Below are 25,925 nucleotides of genomic sequence, written 5' to 3' on the forward strand. Positions count from 1 at the left end.
ATTTCTTTTTCAAAACACAATGTTTTGTCAGGGTGCCACCAATGGGAATTTGCTCCAGGAGGGGAGGGTTAATGTGCAGGGGGCAGATCATGCCCACCTCTTTCCTCTCTTCCTGCCAGCCAAGCGTCATTGTTTTTCCCTCTCAGCACTCAGTTGTGGGAGAGCAGTTGGCCTGGTGAACTGAGTGGATCTTGGAATCATTACGGGACAGAACCATCTATATGTGCTTGGAGGAAAGTGAGGCAAAACGAAATAAAGCTATTGGGAAATTAGAATTACACTCAAAAGGGAACAATCATTAGGTTTACCAGATTGAAAACTGGAGAGAACTGTTGTATCCAGAGCTCTGGAACTCTCTTCCCGGTGAGCTCTGCTCGGTTACCTCCCTTGACCTATTTAGGAAGAGGTTAAAAACCTTCCTCTTCCAAAAGGCTTTCCCCCAGACAATGTAATACCTGCTCTCTCCTCGTTGCATCGTTGCACCTGCACTTTATGCTAGCTATTGTTGTGATTTTAATCTGTAAGCTTTTTATCTTGTTTTTAATCTGTATTACTGTATTGTTTGGGTTTTTTATGGATACTGTTTGCAAAATTGTACATTTGTTGTACTTCTGTGTAACCCGCTTTGATCTGCAAAGGAAAAGCGGGCTATAAATAAACAGATGATGATGATGATGATGATTATTATTATTATTATTATTATTATTATTATCTTTAGTGATTGTGTAGAAGGGGAAACTGTAGAAAGTGTTGGTTGTCACACCATTAGATAACAAGCTACACCTGCTGAAATTCCCTCTTCTATCCAACTGTTAAAGCACAAGAATCTTGCCCAGTTTTTACCCTGACAACCTTAACGATCATATATACCAAATGAGAACTGAAAAGTGAAATATGAGGAGCTAACTTATTCTGAGTGAGACATTGCTTCATTCGGTATGGTCTTGATCCTTAGATGAAAGGAAACATGCCACATAGTTTTGAATGATATTTTTTTTTCTCTTTCCAAGAATTCCATTTTTAAATGAGAAAATTCAAACCTAGGGAAAGTGGGTTTTTTAAAATTAATTTTTATTATAGTTTTCACAAAGAAAGTGGGGGTTTTCTAATTGCAGTTCCCCACGTTCCCCACTCAGCCTGCTGCTGAAGGAAATCTGGGAGTTTGGGGGTTTTATTTTTCATGTTTCTAATTTTTTTATAGCAAAAGTTGAGTATAGGATGGTTGTGTGGCCCATACTATAGCATTATAATCCCTTGTATAGAATGATTGTTGTTCCACTAATAGAAAAGTTTTCATTGGGGGAACCGGGAGAGGGGTTGTTTCCCACTATGCCCTGCAGCACTCTCCATGCACCATCAAAACCTGTTCTGATGGACTGGGAAACCCACTGGAGCAGCTTTTGGGCAGCGTGGAGGGTTACACCAGGGAGGAGGTTGAAGGCAAATCCTCTAGCTCTAATAGACATCTGCTGGTATAGGGATGAGAATCAGGTGGCCCTGAAGATGTTGAATTGCAGATCCTAGCAGATCTAGCTAGCACAGCCAATAATGAGGAATGCTGAAAGCTACAGTCTAATGACATTTGGAGGGTTGCACAGTTCCCATCCCAAGACTGGATTTAAGTTTTTTTTCCCATTGGTTTTATCACAGAATACAATCTGAATTTAAGGGAAAGTTCCAGTTGTGGATAGTGGGTAGTTCAGCCCAGCCAGGAGATTGAAGATAGGCTCTGCTTTGAAGAATGATGCACAGTTAAATCCTCTATCTGTTTTCTCACACAGTAAACATTTATATGGGAGGCCCTCCCTCTTTCCCCTCCAACACTTTTTCCATCCTTAAAATGTACTTGAGAACATTACATCTCACTTATACTGCCTACACAGCTAGAATGACAGCTCCTTTTGTTTTCTTTCCCCATCTATGAAACTTTATTCCTGATGTTATTTTCACCTAGGGAAAAGTTATGAAAATGCCACACAAAGAAAATATGAAGCTGAAGTATAGCGTGTTCTAGCACTTCTCTCCCTTTGGGAAAGACCCCATATTTCACATTCTTGACAGTTTGGATGCTTTGCTCCTTCTTACTATTCACTCAAAATTGGGTCAGGAGAAACAGAAATCAAATCATGAACAAATTTATCCTCTCTAACCTGAGGCTGGATTATCTGTGGTGCAACTGGAGCAAACGTGCCAGGACTCTCAGTGGCTAGAGAACACCATGCTGCTGGTGGTGCTGCATAAATGCACACACAAACAAACCTCTTCTACTGTTATACTTTCAGGAGAGAAATGCTCTTGAGGAGAAAGACTCTGTAGATCTCCCCCCCCAATCCCTTAAAGCCACTCCACTGACTACCAATTCATTTCTGAGCACAGTTGAAAGTGCTAATTATGATTGATAAAGCCCTATACTGCTTAGATCCAGGCTATTTGAAGGACTTTCCCATATAAGCCTGTATAAACTATAAAACTCACACATTTTGGTTTTGTTATTCACACTATGGAACCTCATCTATGTACATCTCTGGGAGTTTGGTTGCTCACATGTGCCAGCACTCAAATAAACATGGAGTCGATGGTGTCGAAATGCACTCAAGGCATGCAGAGTTTAATCTAGAGTTTAAGGAACTAGTTACGCACCCCTGAGCACTTTGTTATAGTAATATTTTATTAATTTTATAATCTTGTTTGTGGTTTTAGATTGTGTGCTGTAGGCAGGCTTTTGTTTCTATTTTGGATTGTTTTCTCTCCTTTGTAAAGTGCTATGTAAAGCCTATAGTGCTATACAAATAAACATTTAAAAAAATCCTGAATTCTCCCAATCTATTTGCATCGGTCATTCACACTGCCGATAATGTGAATCTTTTTTTAAAACTGGGGGGGGGGGGGACAGTATCGATTATCTCTGATTAAGTGGGTTTTTTGGCAGCCCCTCCATGCAAAACTTAATCAGGTGCATTCAGGATGCATATGAACAACAGAGATTCAACCCAGATGCATCTTGGATTATTTTCACCATCTGAATAGGGCCTTTGTCTTCAAATGAAGAATTTCCTATTTCAACCAGTGTTTGGGAACAGATTGTTTTATGTAACTGGTTTTCTGTTTCCGTGCTGTACTACTGCTTTTAATGTGTGCTTTTAATTCTATAGACAATTTTTAATATTATTCTAATCTTTTCTTATGTTTTAGCTGTTACTTGTATCTCTTTGTATCTGTAAGCCACTGTAGGGAAAAGGCAGGATATATATGAGTATGAAAAATAATGGAAATGAGAGAACTAGAAAAGATCCTAAAGAGCAAAGATATACAGAGGAGCACAAAAGCTAGAATATTAGAAGCCATATTCCCATGTGCAGATGTGAGAGCTGGACAGTTAAAAAAAGTGGAAGAAAATCAATTCATTTGAGATCTGATACTGTGGACAGTCAAAAGGACAAACAAATGGGTCCTAAAACAGATCAAGCCACAAATCTCCCTGGAAGCCATGATGAATAATCTGAAGTTGTCCTACTTTGGCCACCTCATGAGAAGGCTAAGAAAGGTGGAAGGATGTAGAAAGAGAGGAAGACCACATGCTAGATGGATGGATTCTATTAAGGAGGTCACGGGTATGAATTTACAGGAAACTTTGTGTAGTACCTTCTTATCCAGGTTCAGTTCCTTGATCATGCCAGCTGGGCCACAAGCAGGGGGTGCCCACAGCCTATATTACTTTTTCCAGGTGTGCAAGGGGATGGCTCTAGTCAGCATGTCTTTGCCCAGTCTGAGCATTCCCAAGTCTGTTCTGCCACCACACAAAGACCTCTAATGACAACTCATGAACATGGTCAAAGGGAGTTCTGGTTTTGGAACTTCTCCAGGGCCCCAATCACTTGAAAATGGCCTTACTCTAATCTGTGAAACAATGGATATTATGAACAGAAAAAAGTTGCGTTATTGTTTTGGGTTGTATTGAGGCCCTTTACAGACCGGCCTGAAAGGCCAGCCTGGGGGCAGAGTTAGGGTGTAGCATCCTCACAGTGCATGCCTGACTCCCCCCCCCCCACCAGTGTGCCCTGGCAACACACACCAGTCCACAAGGCATGCAGCATCATGGTGCATCTCTGGTGCTGTGTCCAGATGATGCAGCACCGAAGGAGTGCCATATAGCAGGAGTAGGATGTCACCAACAAGAAGCAGTGGGGTGCAGAAGGGGAAGGGTTAAGCACCACAGCACCTGTCTTATTTCACCCGATAATTATACCAAAACTGACACTTTGCATCTTTTCAGTAGCACATGGCACTCTCATGCCAAACACCTGTTTGCATCGTAGCACAGGAGTGGATCTTACCCAAAGACATTTTACTCCCTGGGAAGGATAAGATAGCACCCTCTCCCCCATGCAGTGATGTTACTAGGGGGTGTGGGGAGTATGGATCGCACCAGGTGACACACTAAGAGGGGTGACACAACTGCTCTCCAAATATCTGCCTTTTGGCAGAAATGGACTGTGGCATTCACCTGCATCCCTTTAAAACACTGAAATGAGTGTGAGTAGAGTCAGCTCAGTGGGAGAAAAAAAGGAGAAAATACATTTTAACTTTTATATTTTTAAAAAACTATTTTTAAAAATTAAATTATTGTTTTAATTTTTCTTTAAAAAAATCACATTTTACCAAATTTTCACATTAGCCACATGAAACAACGTATATGTAAACACATTTACACTGTCCATATGAAGTTGTAATTTAAAGGTATAATTTTAATTTTGCTAGCTTTTTATGTCACCATTTGGATTACTGTAATGTGCTCTATGTGGGGCTGCCTTTGAAAAGTGCTCAGAAATGTCAGCTGGCCCAAAGAGCTGCAGCCAGATTGTTAACTAGAGCTGGCTACAGGGAGCACACAACTCCACTGGCTGCCAGTCCATTTCTGGGCACAATTCAAAGTGCTGGTTTTGACCTATAAAGCCCTATATGGCTTGGGTCTAGGTTATTTGAAGGATTGTATCTCCCTTTGCTTAAGCCCATTAAAGCACTAAGATTGTCCAGAGGGGCTCTTCTTCTGTCTGTGGGAATAAGGGTCTTCTCAGTGGCAGCTCCCAGACTTTGGAACTCCCTCCCTAGAAGGAGGCTTCATCCCTGCTCTACTTTCAGTAGTAGGTAAAAAACATTCTTGTGCCGTCTGGCTTTTTCAAACTAATAGGGCTTGGGCTTTTGAATGCTGTGCAAATCAGATTTTAAGGTTTGTACAGAGTTAATACAATCTAATTTTTATTGTGTAATTTTAAAAAAACTTTATATCTACATTTTAATGCTTTTGCATTGTTTTTAATCTATACTGTTTTAAATTTGTTATTAGCTGTCTTGCATCCATGTATCAGGAGGAAGGCATGATATAAAATAAATACATAATTTTTTTTATTATATATTTTTAAAAGTATAACAGCTTTTTCTTTTTCTTTTACATTGATTGTACATTTTCCATTTCCCCCCCACAATACGTACAGATAAACATACAATCATGTTCTTATTCCCACTTATCGTTTATACATTCTTCTTTTTCTTAAATAAAACTTCCATCCTCTGGAAACTTACTTTCATATTGACATTTGAGTCTGTTAAAATTATAAATCAATATTCAACCAGTTCCTTCACCTTTTCTAGTTTATATTAATATCTGCTAATTTCTTCCAAATTAAACATGAATTTTTCCATATTTGCCTATTGTTTGGTTCTTTAACTCAAAACTCTTTTGTAATTCTGGCCATACATCATTTTTTCAACCTGGAGTATTCCTTTCTTATGTTTCTGTTATGGTTCGTCGTTACCTAGCTCTATTTTTGCGGTTTTATCCTGTGTTTTCTGTATTCGATCAATATTATCTTTGACTATTTACAAGAATATTCTTCTTCCTTTACATGCTAATATTTTTCATATTAAGGTCTATTTATCTTGTATTTAACAAGATAAAATAAATACATAATTAAATAAGTATGACATGTGGGACCTGCATATAAATGTTGCAATGTGCCATGCTCCTGTTCCAGCCAACAACCAATGCCCCATCTCAGGATACACCACTACTGCCTGCTGTTGTTTTCTGTTATTTCCTCCTAACAGACGTTCAGCATCCTATGGCCACAGAGCATGCAGAGATCCAAAAGCTGCCCACATGGCCCAATTTTTTCTTCTTCTAACATTATTTTGCAAAACTTGAGGTTTCCCTAAACCCAGAGCTTAGAAACATTTTTTTCCTTAGATTTACATTGGTTATGTCATTTGGGACAGTCTGAGATTTGTGGTCCAAAAATAGCTTTTCCAAGCTCTGCTAATGTTCCTTCTTGTATGAAGATAAATTGACTATTAGTGTGCTAAAAGGCATCTTTAAAAACTAATGTTTTATTTGGCAGAAACCTTCATGGACTCCAGCCTAGTTCATTAGATATATCTGATGGTTGGATTGTTGAATATGAATCCATGGCAAATATGTAAACTCATCATAGTCAAAGGGCTTACTCTAATTTATATTTGCAGTGGGAGTCAGGCCCTAGTGTGTGTGCATTCACGTCAGTGTGTGCGCTGTGATTAGAGTCACAACAGCACATTATGGGAACGTTTATTCACTATGGAATAATAATGCAATGTACTGTTTGAGAAGTAATCTGTTTCCATTACTTGTTACAGTATTAATATAACATTTTTATTACTTTTTGTTACTTAAAGGGGGGGGGGTCATGAAGACTGATAAGAGAATAGTATAAAAGAGCTGGTGTGACAGAGTGCAGGAGTGGGCTCCATATAAGCACAAGGCAGCGAGGCCATTTGTCAGAGTGGTATGTATAGTGCTGTGCAAATTTACAGCACTTTATAAATAGAGTTGTGTAATCATTATTATTATTGTTATTAAATGAAAAGCATGAAGGAATTTCTATGTCCCATTCAGGACTCTTGTGGCTCTCAGGAGTAAAATGAAAACCATACACAGTTGGAAAGAGGACTAAGAAAGAGAAAAGAGATGCTGTGATATGTCCCTTGTGAGGTTCCTCCCATCTGTTTCCCTATAGTAGAGGGATACAACACAGTGCCCTACTGCTGTATTTGACTATAATATCCATCACCCCATTCAGCAAATGATTAGTGAGTTATAGGAATTGTGGCACAAAACATGTGGAGAGTGTCAAGTTGCCTACTGTAGAAGATACTTTGTAAAAGCAGAAGCTACCAAGTATAAGATTAGCCCAGACTTCAATTTTAGTTCAAGTTGTCTATTTTAAACCCAGGCTGCAGATTTAGCATCCAGTTTTCTATTTTAAAACTCTTCTGTATACTTTAGCTGATGTCCTGAATAAACTCTCAAGCATTAGGGTTTGTTCTAGGACATTTTAGCATGTCTCTCTCGTTCCAATTCCTTTTCATTAATCACCTTGATGATACATTGCACATTTATCACCTTGGCGGGCAACATCATAAAGCTAGTAGGGATTGCAAATGCTTTAAAAATCATTCACATTCAGTATAGCCAGGCAGTTAGCTGCAGCATAGAATTCAGGAAGGGCAGACACCTGTGGGAAATAATGGTTACATGGACAACAACTGGCAAACATTTTCACATTGTGCAGGGACAATAATTGAGTTTTGCCCTATCTTAAACTATAAGGAGTTTGTTTCATAATAAACAGTAGGGCAAGTGGCTGAATTGATTTCTGTGCCTGTATCACAGTGTTCTCTGATGAGCATGTAGCTATTTTGGAGAATGAAATTTAGTACCTCATAAAACGCATATAAAATCTTGTCCTTAGCATGGAGAGGTTGTATGGGGAAACATTTAACAAGGACTTTCACTTTAACTGTTATCCCTTTTCATCAGTGATAGAGATCACAAAGAAAAATTAGATAACAGAATCAAAGAGTTGGAAGGGACCAGAAAGGTCACCCATGCCAACCCTCTACCATGCATGAATACCCAGCTAAAGCACTACTGAGAGAGGGCCATCCAATTTCTGTTTTAAAATGTCCAAAGGAGGAAAGTCCACTACCCCTGAGGGAGCCTATTCCACTCTCAAATTGCTCTTACAGTCAAGAAGTTCTTGATGTTTAGGTGGAATCTCTTTCATTTGTAGGGACTGCCAATTTGTAGGGACTGCCTCTAGTTGCTGGAACAGCAGAAAACAGGCTTACTCCATCTTCCACATGACATCCCTTTAAATATGTAAATAGGGCTATCATGCCACCTCTGAATCTGTTCTTCATAGGACTTGGTTTCCAGAACATGCACCATCTTGATGGTTCTCCTTGTACATGTTCCAACTTGTCAATATTCTTCATGAATTGTGGTGCCCAGAACTAGACAAAATATTCCTAGTGAGGCCTGACCAAAGCAGAACAGAGTGATACTACTACTTCCCTTGATTTGGACTCTAATGTTGATGCAGCCTAGAACTGGGTTTATTGATAGCTGAATCACACCGTTGACTCATGTTTAGCTTTTGGGTCCAAAACACACTGCAGAAATTATTCAGTTTGAGACCACTTTAACTGCTCTGGTTCAATGCTAGGGAATCATGGGAATTGTAGTTTATTGTGGTACCAAAGCTCTCTGACAGACAAGGCTAAATGTCTCACAAAACTACATTTCCTTGAATTCCCTAGCATTGAGCCAGGACAGTTAAAGCAGTCTCAAACTGGATTATTTCCGCAATGTGTTTTGGTCCTATGTCTACTAAGATCCTTAGATCCTTTTCATGTGTACTGCTGTTAACACACACATGCCACTCAGAGGCAGTTGGTTCTAAAGCATCTGGCCTCAATGCTTAAGGCACTGGCAGTCCCTACAAATATAAGTGCACTGATGGATCAGATCAAAGCTTGTTTGGTTTGGTGTTGTTTCTGTTAACCGCCCTCATGTTGACCTTTACTCATAGCAAGCCTATGGATGAGACATCTCCAAGACCCCTTGTCCTCATGGCTCTGCTTAGGTCTTATGGATTCAGGCCCATGACCTCCCAAACTGAGTCTAGCCATCTGACATGTGGTTTTTCTCTCTTTCTGCTGCCTTCTGTCTTACCTAACATTATTGTCTTTTCTAATGAGTCATGAGATCTCATGATGTGGCCAAACTATGACAGCCTTAGCTTGTTTATCTTGACTTCTAGAGGGTGTTCAGGCTTGATCTGTTCAAGTTTGTCTTGAACATTTGTTTGTCTTTTTGGCTGTCCGTGGTATTCTTAGCACTCTTCTCCAGCACCACATCTCAAATGAGTTGATTTTCTTCCTATCCTATCTTTGCTCTTTAAGATCATGTCTCATTCTTTCATGGCTGCCCTTCCCATTCCTAGTCTTCTTCTGATTTCTTGACTGCAGTCTCCATTCTCTTCAATGTTTGATTCAAAGTATGAGAAATCTTTACCTATTTTGATTTCCTCATTGTCTAGGCTGAATTTATGTAGGTGCTCTGTGGTCATTATTTTTGTTTTCTTTATGTTCAGCGGTAAGCCTGCCTTTGTACTTTCTTTTTTAACTTTCCTTCATAATTATTCCAGATTTATGAAGTTTTCTATTTACAATATGGTGTCATCCACATATCTTAGATTATTAATATTCCTTCCTCCTATCTTCACCCATCATTCTTCTGAGTCCAAGCCTGCTTTCTCATATGATATTTTCTATGTACAAGTTGAAAAAATAGGGTGATAGAATACAGCCTTGTCTTTAGTTCCCCTCCTGTTATTTCCAAGAAGTCATCAATTAGGGCATGAAGGAAATTCCCTTGCAGTTGCACCATTATAATAATTGGATAATACCCTAATTGCCATGATGCCATTCCTAAAGTGTTAAAATTAAGTGAAGAATTGGTGGACATAGGTCACAGCACACGGGGAGAGGAACTAGGTTGGGAAGGCATGCTGGAAGAGATCTGTCTTAAGAGCCTTCTTAAAGGCTGTAAGAGTAGAAATGTGGCGGATCTCCTTCGGCAGGTCATTCCATAGCTTCGGAGAAGCAGTGGAGAAGGCCCTCTGGGTAACTGAGGTTAGTCTAGATTCTTTTGGCTGAAGTAGATTCTTCTCTGAGGACCTTAGAGTGCGGGATGGACAGTATGGAAGAAGGTGTTCCCTTAAGGATTCTGGACCCAAGCCATGTAGGGCTTTAAAGGTAATCACCAACACCTTGTACCTTGCCCTGAAACTAATTGGCAGCCAGTGAAGGGACTTCAAAAACGGTGTTATATGATAATTACGAGAAGTACCTGTAATCAACCTGGCTGCCATATTTTGTACAAGTTGCAGTTTCTGAACTTGGCATGAAGTAGCCCCATGTAGAGCACATTACAGAAGTCCAATCAAGGGGTTACCAGTGCATGTACTACTGTTGCAAGGTCTTTCAGTTCCAGGAAGAGGCGCAGCTGACATATCAGCCGAAGCTGATAACAGGTGCTCCTGACTGTCGCATCCACCTGAGCTGAAGCGACGAGTCAAGGAGCACCCTCAAGCTGCGGACAGTGTCCTTCAGAGGAAGTGTGACAACATCCAGAACGGGCTTACATAACTCCATACCTGGGGTCAGGCTTCCTATAACGAGTACCTCCATCTTACCTGGATTCAGCTTGAGTCGGTTTTCCCTCATCCAGTCCATTACCACCCCAAGACAGGCATTCAGAGGAGAGGTGCCATCCTTAGTCACTGCATCAGTCCAAGACATAGAGAAATACATTTGGGTGTCATCAGCGTACTGATAACACCCCGCCCCATATCTCTGGATGATCTTTCCCAGCAGCTTCATGTAAATGTTAAGCAGCATGGGAGACAGGATGGATCCCTGGGGGGTGCCAATTTTAGCTCTGTTTTAGAAGAGCAACTGTCTCCCAGTGCCACAATCTGGAACCTGCCTGAGAGGTAGGACTGGAACCACTGTAAAACAGTGCCTCCTATACCCAACTCTCTCAGGCATTCCAGAAGAATACCATGGTCTATGGTATCAAAGGCTACTGAGAGGTCCAAGAGCACCAACAGGGTCACACTTCCCCTGTCAGTGTCCAGATGGAGATCATTGACTAAGGTGACCATGGCAGTCTCAACTCTATATCCCGTCCAGACAGTTGTGCATTGGTGGCCAGATGGTTCCAGGTGAAGCTCAGTCCATTTCAACCCAAATGGCCATTGACTGCGTGGGGAGTTTTCATTATTACCCAAAGACTCACCCATTACAGTTTACGCACGGGACATGAATGGGAGAAGCATGGGGGTGATCATCTTTCCCCCGACTGCACTATTGCCATGTTTTAATCACATTTTCATGATGCTTGCCTCTCATGTGATAGAGTCCTTAGAAGAAATTCATGCTAAATTTAGCAATGCTCATTCCCTACTGGGTTGTGGGCTAAGGAATGTGTCTCAAAAGTAGTTATGCAAAGTGGTCCTTAGTCTTTTGCAAATAAGAACTGGATTGAATTACTGGTTCCATTCCTTTCTTTCTCCTTGAGTGAAGTTTTTATTCTCTTCTTCCCTGGAATTAATCATCAGCTCCCAAGTTGCTTTTTAGGCAGTTGTAAAATTGATGGATTGAAGAAATGCTTTTGGTATGTTAAAAGCATGCTGCTGTTTTGCAAAAATCACTTTATTTCCACTTCGGTACCCACAATTTCAACTTCTGCCTTTTAGTGTCTTCTATCATTAACTAATGTCTGTCATAGAAAAAATGTATTATTTATTCTGACTGAAAGATTCTCTGTACATGTTGTTCCAGATCTTGTTCGTTGCATAGTTGACTTCTTTTTATTTTAAAGTTGATTCATTTTGTCACTGTGGCATTTTAGAAATATCCTTCTGTGATGAAATTCTCTTTCATCTGTTGATGTTTGACATCTCAGTTGTCTCTATAATGCTTGTTGGTATCACCAAATTTGTAATCTGATACCTCCATCTATCTATTTATATTTTCTAGAAATTTTTGCTATTTTCATTCTTCACATTTTAACTATCTTTTATTCCCTTCTGAAAGAAAACTCACTCTGGACCCCCAGCTCACCACAATCTTTGATTTCACAAAAGACACTTAAAACTATTTTTGTCACCACTTCTTGTGTGTCCATAGAATCATAGCGTTGAAAGAAACAATAAAGGCAATCTAATCCAGTCCCCTCTCATACAGGAATACAGAACTAAAGCCATCCAATCTGTTTAAAGACTTCCAAAAAAGGAGAATACAGTACACCATCCTCTGAGGCGGTCTATTCTGCTCTCAAACTGCTCTCACCATCAAGAAGGTCTTTTAATATTTAAGTGGAATCTCCTTGCTTGTTAATTTGAATCCATTGGTTCATGTTCTAGTCTCCAGCACATACTATTCCATACTATTCCAAGTGAGTTCTGAATAAAGTAGAATAAAGTGGGACTGTTATTTCCCTTGATTTGGATGTCATGTGCCTGTTGATACAGTCTAGAATTGCATTAGTTTTTGGCTGCTGCATCACACTGTTGGCTCATGTTTAGTTTGTGATCTACTAAGGGTGCACCTACACAGCTCCGTCCTCCATTCCCACCCTCAAATCAAAGTGAATTCTTTAGATCATGAAAAAAGAGTGGATTAGCTTTCTGGCACATCCCAGGTAATGCTCACAAACTAGATGTTACGGGGAATGTGTATTTTTTTCCAATTAACAGTTTCCCTCCACACAACAAGCTTTTATCTCAAACCTCAGCACTCAGAATTGTGTTTATATTCCAGTGACCAGTCACAAAACAAAACATACTAAAGGCAAGATTTAATATGAGGAAAACAATGCACTGTGACAAAAACACTTCTTTCACCATTTGAAGGAGGACCTCTTTCAAAAGCATGCTGAATAAATCATCTGGTCTGTTCTCAATAGCAACTACCTCACTAGAGACTTCCACAGAGAATGAGCCCCTGAACACTGAAGGGCTGGTGGACAAAGTGTAGTCCACCCAGAAATTGCTGTGCTGCAACTCCCATATTCTTTCTCCATTAGCTCTTCTAGCAAGGGCTGACAGTAAATGAAACTCCAGCAATATCTTGAGGGCTGTGCTTTATCCATGGCTCTCCTAAAGGGAGTAGAACTTCCTCACTTATCAGATGTCATAACTGTAAAGGAGGACAATGCACCACAAATGTAGGATATCAAAGAGAAATGTAGGACATTACAAAATAAAAACCTAAACACACTCATATAAAAATAAATTATTATGCTTATTAGTCATGCTCAAAATGGAGAACATTTTGAAATTCAACAGAAGGTTGAAATGGAGGACATGTCCTGGAAAAGGTGCGTATTTGGTCACCCTTTTCTCCGTAGAATCATGTGCAACTTGGGAAGCTACTCCTCAAATCTGCCAAGCCTAGAAGTTACAGAAGACCTTTCATCATGGATAATGGGGTTGCTTCATTTTAATGGGAAAACTGTAAAAGCTTATGTTGTGCTTGTACTATCAGTTCTCTTTGGCTTCCGGAATTTATCATTTGTTCAGAAAGGGGTTTTTTTAATGTCAAGGAAGAATGGGAGCATTTAGCTTATCACTCTGACTAAGAACATGAGATGAGAAAGTAGATGGGTGCAAATGAACTCATTTTCTATGGAAAGAAGTGCAGATTAACATTCATTGTTCTGCATATGAGCAAAAAACAAAGCTATCTTCATGTCATCATGCTTGAGTCAAAAGCATGAGAGATTTTCTGTTTTTCCAGGCTCTTGAGGAATTAATTTCCTTTCTTTCCATTTCCATATGCTGACAGCCCATGCAGATAAAGAGGCAAGGATCCTTTGTTCAATGCAAATATCTTTTGCTTATCAAGTGTCTCCTTGCCCCTTTCAAAACTCAACATAGGTTTATTAAAAAGCATATATACATATGTATGCCCGTGCATGTATGTGTCACGTTGTTTAGCTTGAAGCCTTTTAAAAATAGTCCACTTTATAAAGCACCAATGCTGTTCCTCTTAGCCTAAGCAATTGAATGAAAGAATATTCACAACATCTCTCACTGTGATCCACCACAAGGAGAAATGGAAATGAAATAAAATAATAACATTAAATTAGTGTCATTAGTGGGAGAACATGGGAGGCTGGTTTGCCATTATTGAGAGAGAAGGGAATATTTCCCCGGGAGACAAAAAGGTGCAGAATTTGCTTCCCTTTAATGGAATAGCACTGGAGACTTTACATGGTCTTGTAACATCTGCTGCTCTACCAATTAAAATTGAACCTGTAAGGAAAGCTACCCCTAAAGCAAACAATATGCCTGATGATGCTGGTTGAGCGTCCCCAAAAGCAATATTTTAATCCTAGTTTGAGCTAAATCAAAATTTCTCAGCTTGCTGATCTTGTCTCTAACCTAATTCAGAGCTGAAATGATCAACTACCAGTTGCTGGTGGATGAGCTATTCACAGTGCAGCATATTTCACACACACACACACACACACACACACACACAAAAACACTGCTCCATTGAAAAGTAATTATTCTAAGAAGAAGACAGGTAATCATGGTGCTGGAGCAAAATTGGTAAGAATAAAGTGTGGTGTAATTGTGTTCCTTTTACAGTACACAGTTATATTGGAATACTGTGTCCAGTTTTGGGCACCACAATTCAAAGAGGATGTTGACAAGCTGGAGCATGTCCAGAGGAGGGCAACCAAAATAGTGAAGGGTCTGGAAACCATGCCCCATGAGAAATGACTTGGAGAGCTGGATATGTTTAGCCTGGAGAAGAGAAGGTTAACAGGGGAAGTGTGACCCTGTTGGTGCTCTTGGACATCTCAGCAGCCTTCGATACCATAGACCATGGTATCCTTCTGGAATGCCTGAGGGAGTTAGGCATCGGGGGCACTGCGCTCCAGTGGCTCCGTTCCTACATCTCGGGCAGATTCCAGATGGTGAGGCTGGGGGATAGTTGCTCCTCTAAGAGAGAGCTGACATCTGGTGTCCCTCAGGATGCTATTTAACATTTACATGAAGCCACTGAGAGAGATCATCTGGAGATATGGGGCGCGGTGTTATCAGTATGCTGATAACACCTAGATTTATTTCTCTATGTCTCCGACTGCTGCAGTGACTAGGGATGGCATCTCTCCTCTAGACGCCTGTCTGGGGACAGTAATGGGCTGGATGAGGGAAAACAAACTCAGGTTGAATCCAGAGAAAACGGAGGTACTAGCGATAGGTTTCCTAGGTCCTGGGAAGGAAATTAGTCAACCTGTCCTGGATGGGGTCACACTTCCCCTAAAGGACGAAGTTCGCAGTTTGGGACTACTCCTGGACTCATCGCTACAACTGTCATCTCAAATAGATGCGACAGCCAGGAGTGCTTGGTACCAACTTCGGTTGATACTCCAACTGCGTCCTTATCTGGACCGAAAGGACCTTGAAGCAGTGGTACTTGCACTGGTAATCTCTTGCCTTGATTTCTGTAATGCGCTCTACATGGGGCTACCCTTGTACCAAGTTCGGAAGCTTCAGTTAGTACAAAACACGGCAGCCAGATTGGTCACTGATTCTTCGCAATTTGAACATATAACACCTATTTTGAAAGATCTTCATTGGCTACCTATTAGCTTCTGGCACAATACAAGGTGTTGGTTATCACCTATAAAGCCCTACATGGCTTGGGCCCGAGTTACTTAAAAGAACACTCTCCCTGTATAATCCGCCCCACACTCTCAGAACCTCCAGGAAAAACCTGTTGGAAGCACATCCAACCAGATTGGTCTCAACTTCCCAAAGAACCTTTACATCAGTGGCTCCTAAACTATGGAACAACCTCCCGGAAGAGATCCATCTTATTACCTCCTTGGAGGGTTTCAAGAGGGCAATTGAGATGGATCTCTTCCAGCAAGCCTATCCACCCAATCTTCTGTAATGACATCATTCACTCTTCTATCCAGGATCAGAACATTTTATCTTATAAAAGTTGACTGCACTGTTTTTAACCATTTTAATGTTTGAAATTATATGTTTTATTTTTGTATTTTATTATTATTGTTGGGCTGTAATCCCGCCTCAATCCACCCGGGAGAGGCGGGAAATAATAATAATAATAATAATAATAATAATAATCAGGTGACATGAGAGCCTTATTTAAATATTTGATACGGTGTCATATTGAGGCTAGAGCAAGCTTGTTTTCTGCCACTCTAGAGACTAGGACACAGAACAGTGGATTCAAACTACAGGAAAAAAGATTCCACCTCAACATTAGGAAGAACATTGTGACAGTAAGAGCTGTTTGACAGTGGAACACACTCCCTTGGAGAGTGATGGTTTCTCCTTCTTTGGAGGTTTTTAAACAGAGTCTGGATGACCATCTATCAGGGGTGCTTTGACTGTGTGTTTTTGCATGAGAGGAGATTGGCCTGGATGGCCCTTGAGGTCTCTTCCAACTCTATAATTCTATGATTCTATATTGGCTATGTCAATTGCATGTGAATACTAAGTTCAGCATCACTGGGCTACATAAACCATCTGTAATGACTAGGCCTCCAGTCATTTGAGGATTCCTTTCAAGCCACAAAGGGTTAAACTGGGGGGAGGTACATGCTAATGATTGCTTACATCACATGCTAATGAGAAGTGACATCATAGCTGACATAAGGTCCAACTGACCAATCAGCAGAGCTGGACCAGGTTTTTCAAGAACATTCCATGAGAAAGCTTTAAAAGGCCCTTGGGGACCATGTGGTCCTTTGTCTCCCTTTTTCCATCTTTTTGGGAACCATATGTTCTTTGTTCTCCATCCTTGTATTTGTTTTGGAAACCAGCTGTTGAGCTTGTGCCAAGGGCAGGCTTAAGAGATGCGGGTGGAGCTCGGCCAAAAGAGGGCCAGCTCCCTGCATCCAGAAACCCATCAAGGACTGCAAATCCCATCACTGTGTGAGTAGCTAGGAAATATGTTAGCTAGTGCCTTTAGGCTTTTGTTGTGTTTATCTAATAGCTTGCCTGAAATGAACATCTTGTACTATACGTTCGGTACCTGCAAGGCAAGGAGGCCTTGCATGAATGATACCTTCTTGCTCTATTCTGTCTATTTAGAATAAATACCTTTCTTTAAAAGTATCTGCAGTCTCTGCTCCTGCACACGTGCCTTAGCTCGGTTACTGATTGCTTAGGTTAGCAAGGAAAGGAAACTAGAAGTCCTTAGCAAGTCCCAGTGTGTGCTAAGGGGAGTTCACTGGAGATTCACTGGGTGGTGGCAGCTTGACTAGAGGATCTCAAGGGGTCTTATTCAGCTCAACAGGGAGCGGGAATGGAGACCTAGGAGTCTCTAGGGGGAAATTAAAGGGATTCCCCTGGGGCTAAGGGCCAAGAACAGGGTGGCTGTGTGGCTGCTTAGACCCCAGGGATCATCACACCACCCCTCAGTTCTCTTCACTTTGTTGGAAGTTAATCCTTACCCTTCTTCCCTCTATTACATCGATAGTCATGTGTTTGTTATGTATTGTGTTTTGGGCTGGTTTGGCATGGGATCCACATCCAAGGAGATGGGGCTTGAATGTCCATCAAGAGAATAAGGTGGTTCTTTTATGGGGCATTAGGAAAATAGGCAGCTTGGGGACAATCAGGCTTTGCCCTACTCCCAGGCAGCAGGAGAATCATGCAGTGACGTTTGTCCATGAGGAATCCCACATCTGGCAAGTGGGCTATAGTTAATGGCAACTCATTGATCAGTAGGTCAGTGTCTGAATCTGAATCCGTGTGGGTGCCAAACCTATTCGCAGCTGATATCAAGAAGGTTGTGGCCTTTGTTATCCCAGTTTGAACTATGTGTGTTCATTGGTAGGTGGAGCAGCAGTTGTCACACAGTCTGCAAATGAATGTAACAAACATATAGAACATATCAGTTGCCTTGCACTGGTGTCAACCTGCTACTGAATTAGGCATAGTTCATTACCCATCCAGAGTACAACTAAGGGCCCCTACGGTGCCATGATGGCAAAAGTAGGACTTGGAGCATGTGAACACTCAGCTGTACCTGAACCCTACCGTGCAAAGTGCTGATCTATACTGCCTCTAAGACTGCATCTATATTGCAGAATTAATGCAGTATAACACCACTTCAGTGGCCATGGCTCAGTGCTGTGGTATTCTACTTTTGTAAGATATTTAGCCTTTTCTCTCAGAGAACTCAGATGCCACAGCAAACTACAAATCACAGGATTCCACAATATGTTAAAGTGCGGTCAAACTACATTAATTCTGCAATGTGGCATCAGTGTAAAGAATAAACTGTAATGGCTCGGTACAGATTAGAAGAAAGGGGCGGCCAGAGGCCATCCCTTTCTTCTCCGGATCATTGTTGTGGCAACTGCACAGCTGCGACAACAATCCACTGCAAAAAGGAGCTCCAAAATGGAGCTCCTTTCCACAACGCCACCAAGCCACTATTAGCACCACGGGGCGTTGCGGTGTTGTGTCTTATGTGCCGTGCCTTTTTGACACATCACACAAGACACGTCGTGAACGCATGCACCATATGGACAGTGCTGTGTAAAGATGGCATCGCCCATACGTGCTAGGGTTCCGGAGCATGCAAATGCTGTGCGCTCCGGAACTCTAGAATTGGCCCCAGGCCACCACAAACCGGTACTCTGTACTGGGCCAATGTTACCTATTCTATTTTATTGGTGTTTGTACATAATAAGTACAAATTTTCAGTGTTAATCAAGATATGTATTGAGTTAACAGCAATGACTAAAAAATGTGTAACTTATTGTGTTGCACTTAGTCCCTGAACAATGTTGTAATGTGACACAGGAATACGTGGAAGAAAGATGATAGGCTCAAAGCAAACTTTCTTAATCTTCTTAAAATGTAAAAGACAAAAACATTGTACTAAATAGAGATAGGCTTTTCAAAGAGATTATTTAATGCATCACTCACTTAGTAAAAAAGAAGGTGAGGCACAGGTGTCTTGGAAAGTAAAAGGAGCACACTGTTCTTATCCTCCCAAAATTCGTTATAGGACTAGAAGATATAAGAAAAGAGTAGCAGAACTTTCAGAACAGCTACCATAGCTCTTCTTTTTCATCCACAAAGCAGACATTAACTAACCAGGAGCCCCAGTGGTGCAGTGGTTAAATACCTGTACTCCAGCCACTCACTCAAAACCATAAAGTTGCAAGTTTAATCCCAGCTAAAAGGGCTCAAGCTCAACTCAGGCTTGCATCCTTCCGAGGTCGCTAAAATGAGTACCCAGATTGTTGGAGGGCAATTAGCTTACAGTTTAAACTTCTTGGAGACTGTTAGTTCAGTATAAAGCAGCATATAAATGAAGCTGTTTGTTTGTTTAGTTTAGTTTAGTTTAGTTTTTGATCTCAGATGTGGGGTTTTGAGGCAAGGTGTCTAAATGGATAAATGAGCAAGCTACAGTCCACAAACAGTTTTTGTTTTTTAGTTTTAAGTGGAGTTATAGGACAATACATTCTGAATCTAAATGCTTTGACTGATTTGAAGACAAAAACTTAGAGGTATAGTAGTGGGAGTGTTGGACTAGGCCTGGAGAGGCCTGGGTTCAATTTCCCATTTGGCCATGAACCTTATTGGATGATCCTAGGCCAGTAAGCCACTACAGTGGATCCTCATTATACGATGGGGTTTGGTTCCAAGATCCCCCGTGTATAACAAAATCCGTGTATGCTCAAGTCCCATTCAATATAATGACATAGTAAAATAGTATCCCTTATAAAAAATGGAAAATCACAGTTTGATATTTGAAATTTATATCTTTTTTGAACATTTTCAAACCGTGTATGCTTGAATCCGTGTATAAAAAATCCGTGTATAAGAAAAGCCAACTGTATTTCCAAGCCCAATCTACTTCACATGGTTGTTGTAAGAATCAAAATATGGAGAAGGAGCATGTGCATCATTTTGAACTCATTAGAGTAAAGCAGAATAAATTTCACAAATAAATAAAGCTCATTCAAACCAGTAAGCACATATGGATTGTGTTCTCTCTCTCTCACACACACACACGTGTGTGTGTTTGAATGGCAAGCTGTGAGCAATTGTTGTTGTTCATTAATGGAGCATGCTTAACAATATCTAACTATTAGAATAGTCTGCCCTTGAAGACCAATGGAACTGGTTAGGTTCCAAAAAGCCCTAGAGGGTTCTATGGTTGGTAACAACGGTGATTCTGTCAAAGCCTTGGTTTATACCTGTAACATCGACCTTACCAAGGCCATAGACACAATCGCTCTCTAGCGTCCTTTCCAGCCTGTTTCTAATCGTAAATCGTGGTATACAGAAGATCTCTGGGAAATGAAGCGGGTTGCGCAATGACTAGAATGCTGCTGATGGAAGACTCAACTTTTATCTGACAAGAAACTTCATAGCGATTTTCTTGATTTCTATGGAGTAGCAATAGATGCAGTGAAGAAATCTTTCTGCACTGCATGTGTTGCGTCTATAAAGTCTCATCCAGCGGAGCTGTTCAGGGTGGTTAAAGACTTAACTCAAATGCCTCCCACCCTGAACTCTCTATTAGAACCAACTAAAGCCTGCTGTGATGCATTTAATGACTTTTTCGCAGATAAAATCTCTCAGATAAGAGCTAACTTGGACATGAGCATTATTGCAGAGACGACAAGAGAGGTTTCCAGCAACTCTGTGGACAATGTTAAACTGGATCGTTTTGAGCTTGTGAATACCGATGAAGTGGATAAGCTTCTTGGAAGCGTGAGGAAGATGACTTGCTCTTTCGAACCTTGCCCTTCTTGGCTGGCCATCCAGGGAGGTGATGCAGCTAGAACATTACAGTGGTACCTCGGGTTACGAAATTAATTCGTTCCGCGGCTAATTTCGTAACCCGAAAAACCTTCGTAACCTGAATTGCCATAGGCGCTAATGGAAAAAAATAGCTCTCTGCTGCCCTCCGGTGGCGAAATAGCGCCGAGGTTTTTTCGTAACCCGAAAAAACCTTCGTAAGCCGAAACAATAAATCCCTATGGGATTTTTTCGTATCCCGAAAAATTCGTAAGCTGGGTAATTCGTATCCCGGGGTACCACTGTACTTCAATCTATATTCAGTGCATCCTTCAGGGAGGGTCACTTTCCAGCCAGCTTGAAACAAGCTGTGGTTAAACCATTATTGAAAAAGCCCTCCCTTGACCCCCTAGACAGAAATAATTACAGACTGGTCTCCTTGCTTCCATTCTTGGGTAAAGTGATCAAGAGAGTGGTTGCCTTCCATCTCCAAGCAGTCTTGGAGGAAACTGATTATCTAGATCCATTTCAAACTGGATTCAGGACAGGATACGGAGTTGAGACTGCCATGATCTGTGGATAGGTCAATCCAGGTTTTTGGGGTCAGTTTTTTGACCAAAATTTCTAGACTTATACATGAGTATACACAGCAAGCTATTTGCAAGGTTTAACTGGTTTGTTCCTGAAACTTGCAAAGATTCTTCAACAGGTCTATGCATTTACTCAGTTAATTCCTCCTTCACTCTCAGTCATTGTGATACCAGGGTTCATCTTCTGCCCTGCATTGCATCCACCTTCTGGCTAGAGGCAAGTGGCTTAGTCTTAATCCTTTGTAAGGGAGAAGGAAAAAAACCATCCATTTTATCTTCACCTGGAAACAGCCCCTTTAGCTAGGTGATTCCTGAACTTTGGTCCTCCTAGTGTTTTGGACTTCATCTCCCAGAAGCCCTAGCCAGCAGTCAAGAATTCTGGTAGCTGAAGTCCAAAACATCTGGAGGACTAAAGTTTGGGAACCATTGATGGATTTCTGCATTAATCTCCAAACAATAAACCAAATGGTTAGATATACAGTTACCAGTTCCTACCTGGAGATAACTAGATTGCCTAGATTGTCACCCCTGAGATCTGGGCATACTAGATATATTACAGGTCAGAAGCTTGCAATCCTCCAGATGTTGTTGGTTTTCAGTGCCCAGCAGCCCTAGCCAGCATAGACTATGGTGTGGAAGGCTGGGAGCACCAGTCTGCAGTCCCTTGATTTAGGTCAAGGATGGGCTCTCTCTTTCAGCTCAAAGGTGTAATTCAGCTTCTCCTAAGTTCTTAGTGGCCTGATTTCCTGTTAGAACCAATGGGTATGGGTCTATGGGTACCCATACCCTACCCCAATGAATGGGTAGGACCAAAAATACCAGCATTTCAACTTTTTAGAGAACAAAAAATGGGAAAGGACAAGAATTGGAGCAGGATAGAACCCAGTTTTAGCCACACTTTCAATGATTTTTTAAATGGTATTTTTTTACACTCAATTCTCCTTGTACCCTATAAGAAGCATTGTGTGGAACCTTATCATGTTTTTGCCAAAAATCTTCCAGAAGTGGTTATTCACTTTTTCAATAGGCCACAACCTACCACCACGAACATTTCTTAATTTTTAAAAAATAAGATTTTTTTTTGGGGGGGGGGGGTAAACTTCCGGCTACTTCTAGGTCTGAGTACTTTATATTTTTAGTGGTCTACCTGGTCTTGGAAGTGCCTCAGGGGCAGAAGTATTGGTAGAATTTGACTGACAATTGGCTCATTTGTGTTCAAGTTCATTTATAAGTCTCCACAGTACTTTCCAGAATCTGATTCCAGATAGATTCATACCCCCCCCCCCAGTATTTCACAGATGAAAACTGGGACACGTAGCCAAGCAACATGAATGTGTGGTCCTGGTGGCATAAATGATTGATGAGGAAGAGAAACAAGCTAAGAGAGCATGCAGCACTCACTGAATGAGGACTTGGGAGAGTGCCTTCTCATCTAGTGCTCCCCCATTATGGAATGCCTTCCTCTTGGAGGGCAGATTGTCTGTCTTGGGTCCTACACTGGGAGAAAGGCAGGATATTAATTAATTAATCCACCAGTCAATAAGCACTGGCTTCATGTAAGCACCAAGTGAAAATAGTTATTTGGTGCCCTTGGGCCTCACTGATTTATTTCAAATGCAATGTCCATGGTTTTAAACTATTTTAATCTTTTAAATCTTTAAAAATATATTAATGTGCTTAATATGTTTCTAGTCTATTTAATTATAGTATTGTTTTAAATTATTTTAAAATAATTTGTCTTGATCTTATTTGTACACCAGTCTGAGATCTTTTGATATGAGGCAGGATAGAAATGTTTTAGCATACAAATAAATACATCTTCTTATTTTATCTTTCAGGATTTGGCATGACCACACCAGCTACCATTGCAGGCAAACTTTTCCTGATATTTTATGGCCTTATAGGCTGTGCAGGAACCATCTTGTTCTTCAACTTGTTCCTGGAACGCTTGATCACAATCATTGCATATATCATGAAGTCCTGCCATGAGCGACAGATAAGACGGAATGGGACCCTTACTCAAGACATCCAGCAAGCCTCTGGGAATGCTGAAGTGGACAGCTTAGCAGGATGGAAGCCATCTGTGTATTATGTCATGTTGATCTTGTGCCTAGCATCGCTCATCATTTCCTGTTGTGCCTCAGCTATGTACACACCAATGGAAGGATGGAGCTACTTTGAGTCTCTTTATTTTTGTTTTGTGGCCTTCAGTACTATTGGCTTTGGTGACCTGGTGAGCAGCCAGAATGCCCAGTATGAGAGCCAAGGCCTTTACCGATTTGGCAATTTCATCTTCATACTCATGGGGGTATGCTGTATTTATTCCTTGTTTAACGTGATCTCCATTGTCATCAAACAGTCCATAAACTGGATATTAAAGAAACTGGAATGGACATGCCATAGATGCCAGAGAAAACTCTTTCGGTCACGTAGGAATGTTGTAGTGCCAGGGACTGCGCGGAACCAGCGCAACATATCCATTGAATCAGATGGTGTCATGGAGAGTGATACAGATGGGCGCAGAATGTCTGGTGAGATGATCTCCATGAAAGACCTCTTAGCCTCTAACAAAGTCTCACTAGCCATCATGCAGAAACAGTTGTCTGACAGTGCCAATGGCTTTCCGAGACAGATGAACAATGCTCCTAGACAAAACGGATTTGCTGGTGGTGTAGGCGCTTTAGGGATTATGAATAACAGACTGGCAGAGACGAGTACAGATAGGTAGACATCAGCACTGGGAGTGCATCAATAAGTTCAGGTTAACTAAGGATGAAAAGGCATTCCAGAGATAGAACGAGCTTTTTAAAAGAAGGATGCCCAATAGTGTTGCTGTTGCATTTTGCATCATGGCACCAATTTACCCAGACTGTTCTGGAGGCATCAGGTCATATGCCTTTACAAGCTTGTGCAGTACATGTTTAGTTGAGATCTGAGTTTACAGGAGAGAAATGAGTAGAGCAAAACCACAAGATGCTAATTTTTCTACACTGGGAGCTCATTTCTAAAAGCTGCTTTGCTAACACATATCACCTCAGCTGTTTTTGCACCAAAGAGTAATAGTGCTGGCATGAGAGAGAACTTGCATCCTTGAGCAGACACTGGGACTTGGTCTTTGCCCACAGCACTGGTGCAGCTGCTGGCATTGGTTGTAGTGCTTATCCATTTCATTATCCTGAATCTTATTTGGCTACTTATCCAGCTTAATATTTTGAATGCTTTGGATCCTTTGGAATGCTAATATAAGTAGTGAGGGTGTCTTTGGGAAAGCTGGATCCCCCCATTAGACCAGTGCCCATTTTTCACATTACACCACGCCTTGCCTGATGTCAAAAAGGCATTCATGGGATAAGGAAACAATGTCTGATAGACCCATTGCCAGTGCAGCAGAAAATCCACTCTCTGTATTTACAGTCACTCCTCCTGTAGTTGTTCCAGGTAACATGGCAGTCATATCTTTGCTGGGCCCTTTCCCCAATAGAGAATTGGTACTAGGACAGCTCCTGAACAACCTGGAGCAGCTGTGAGAGAAGTCATAAAACTCAGAGGCCTAAATTCTGTTTTAGTCCTGACTAGAATAGCTGTATTGGCGGGTTCCAGACCGCCCATTTGGGGCAGGCTGCACCCGCCCCTTTCCCCGCTGTATTGGGGCCTCAGTGTCCAGAGCTGCAGCCGCTGAGGCCCCGATCTGCCGCTTTTCAGGCTGCGGGGAAGCGGCAAAAGGCCCCTTCCCTGCAGCCTGGAAAGGGGTGTCCTTGGGTCTTCAAGCCCCAAGGACACCCCGCGGCGGCGGGGAGGAGGAGAAAGGGGCCGCTTATCCAGCCCACCAAGCTACTGTCCCCTCAGTTTCTACATCCATCATGAAATTTCAGGGATGTGAAATAGGGGATGTAGGGCAGGTTTGTGTGATGGCATAGATGACCACCAGAAGAACTACAGTTACAGGTATGCAACATGTTCTTTGTGGTCTCTGTGCCTCACACAAATGGATGATTGAAGCTTACCAAGGGTAGGGAGCCAAGTCACTGAAAAACAGAAGTGAACAGCCACAGAATAGATGTGTCTCCTGATTCCAATTCCACAGGCTCATGGTAAGATCAATAAATATTGTTGAATGAGTACCACCTTATTTGTTTATGTTTTAAAAAATCATCTTGTTCAATGTCAGTTGTCCTATTCTGCTCCTGAACCTCCTCTCAGATGCTCAGAATGTCTTGATTACTATAAGAAGCTCCAAAGCATTGATGAGAAGTCTTGATTCTTGAGTTGACCAATGACTTTGCATATAACCTCATCATAGTGCCCCCCCCCAAAAAAAAGCTGGTCAGTGAGGTGTCTGTAGTCACCATGCAAGATGGACCAGGCATTTGAAATTGCATGCTAGAGAGAACATTGCAAGATCTCATCCCCCAGAGTAGAGGCAGATGATACAGATTGGATGGACAATCCAACAGAGGGTTGAAACGTTATAGAAATAAGTTGGAAGGTCAAACACACCAATTGGGTGACATCTGTGGTGGCAGCCATGGGTCCCAGCGCCCTCTGAATGGTAAGTGCAGAACATCAAGGATGAGCAAGGATCACAGCAAGCATTTCTCTGACATTCTCTACCTAGACAATTGAAAGATAAGCCTAG

The 25,925-nt window shown here is 41.4% G+C and overlaps 1 protein-coding gene across 1 annotated transcript in view; it reads left to right on the top strand.

Annotated features, from left to right (window-relative positions):
- The window catches only part of KCNK13 (potassium two pore domain channel subfamily K member 13), a 75,385-nt gene extending 50,496 nt beyond the window's left edge, over nucleotides 1-24,889 (top strand). Inside the window, 1 exon segment of the mRNA XM_042460545.1 lies at nucleotides 23,128-24,889. Coding sequence (XP_042316479.1) covers nucleotides 23,128-24,017 — 890 coding nt within the window. The 3' untranslated portion in view covers nucleotides 24,018-24,889.
- Nucleotides 24,890-25,925: the final 1,036 nt, after the last annotated feature.

Source organism: Sceloporus undulatus, chromosome 1, assembly GCF_019175285.1.
Source record: "Sceloporus undulatus isolate JIND9_A2432 ecotype Alabama chromosome 1, SceUnd_v1.1, whole genome shotgun sequence".
NCBI lineage: Eukaryota > Metazoa > Chordata > Lepidosauria > Squamata > Phrynosomatidae > Sceloporus > Sceloporus undulatus.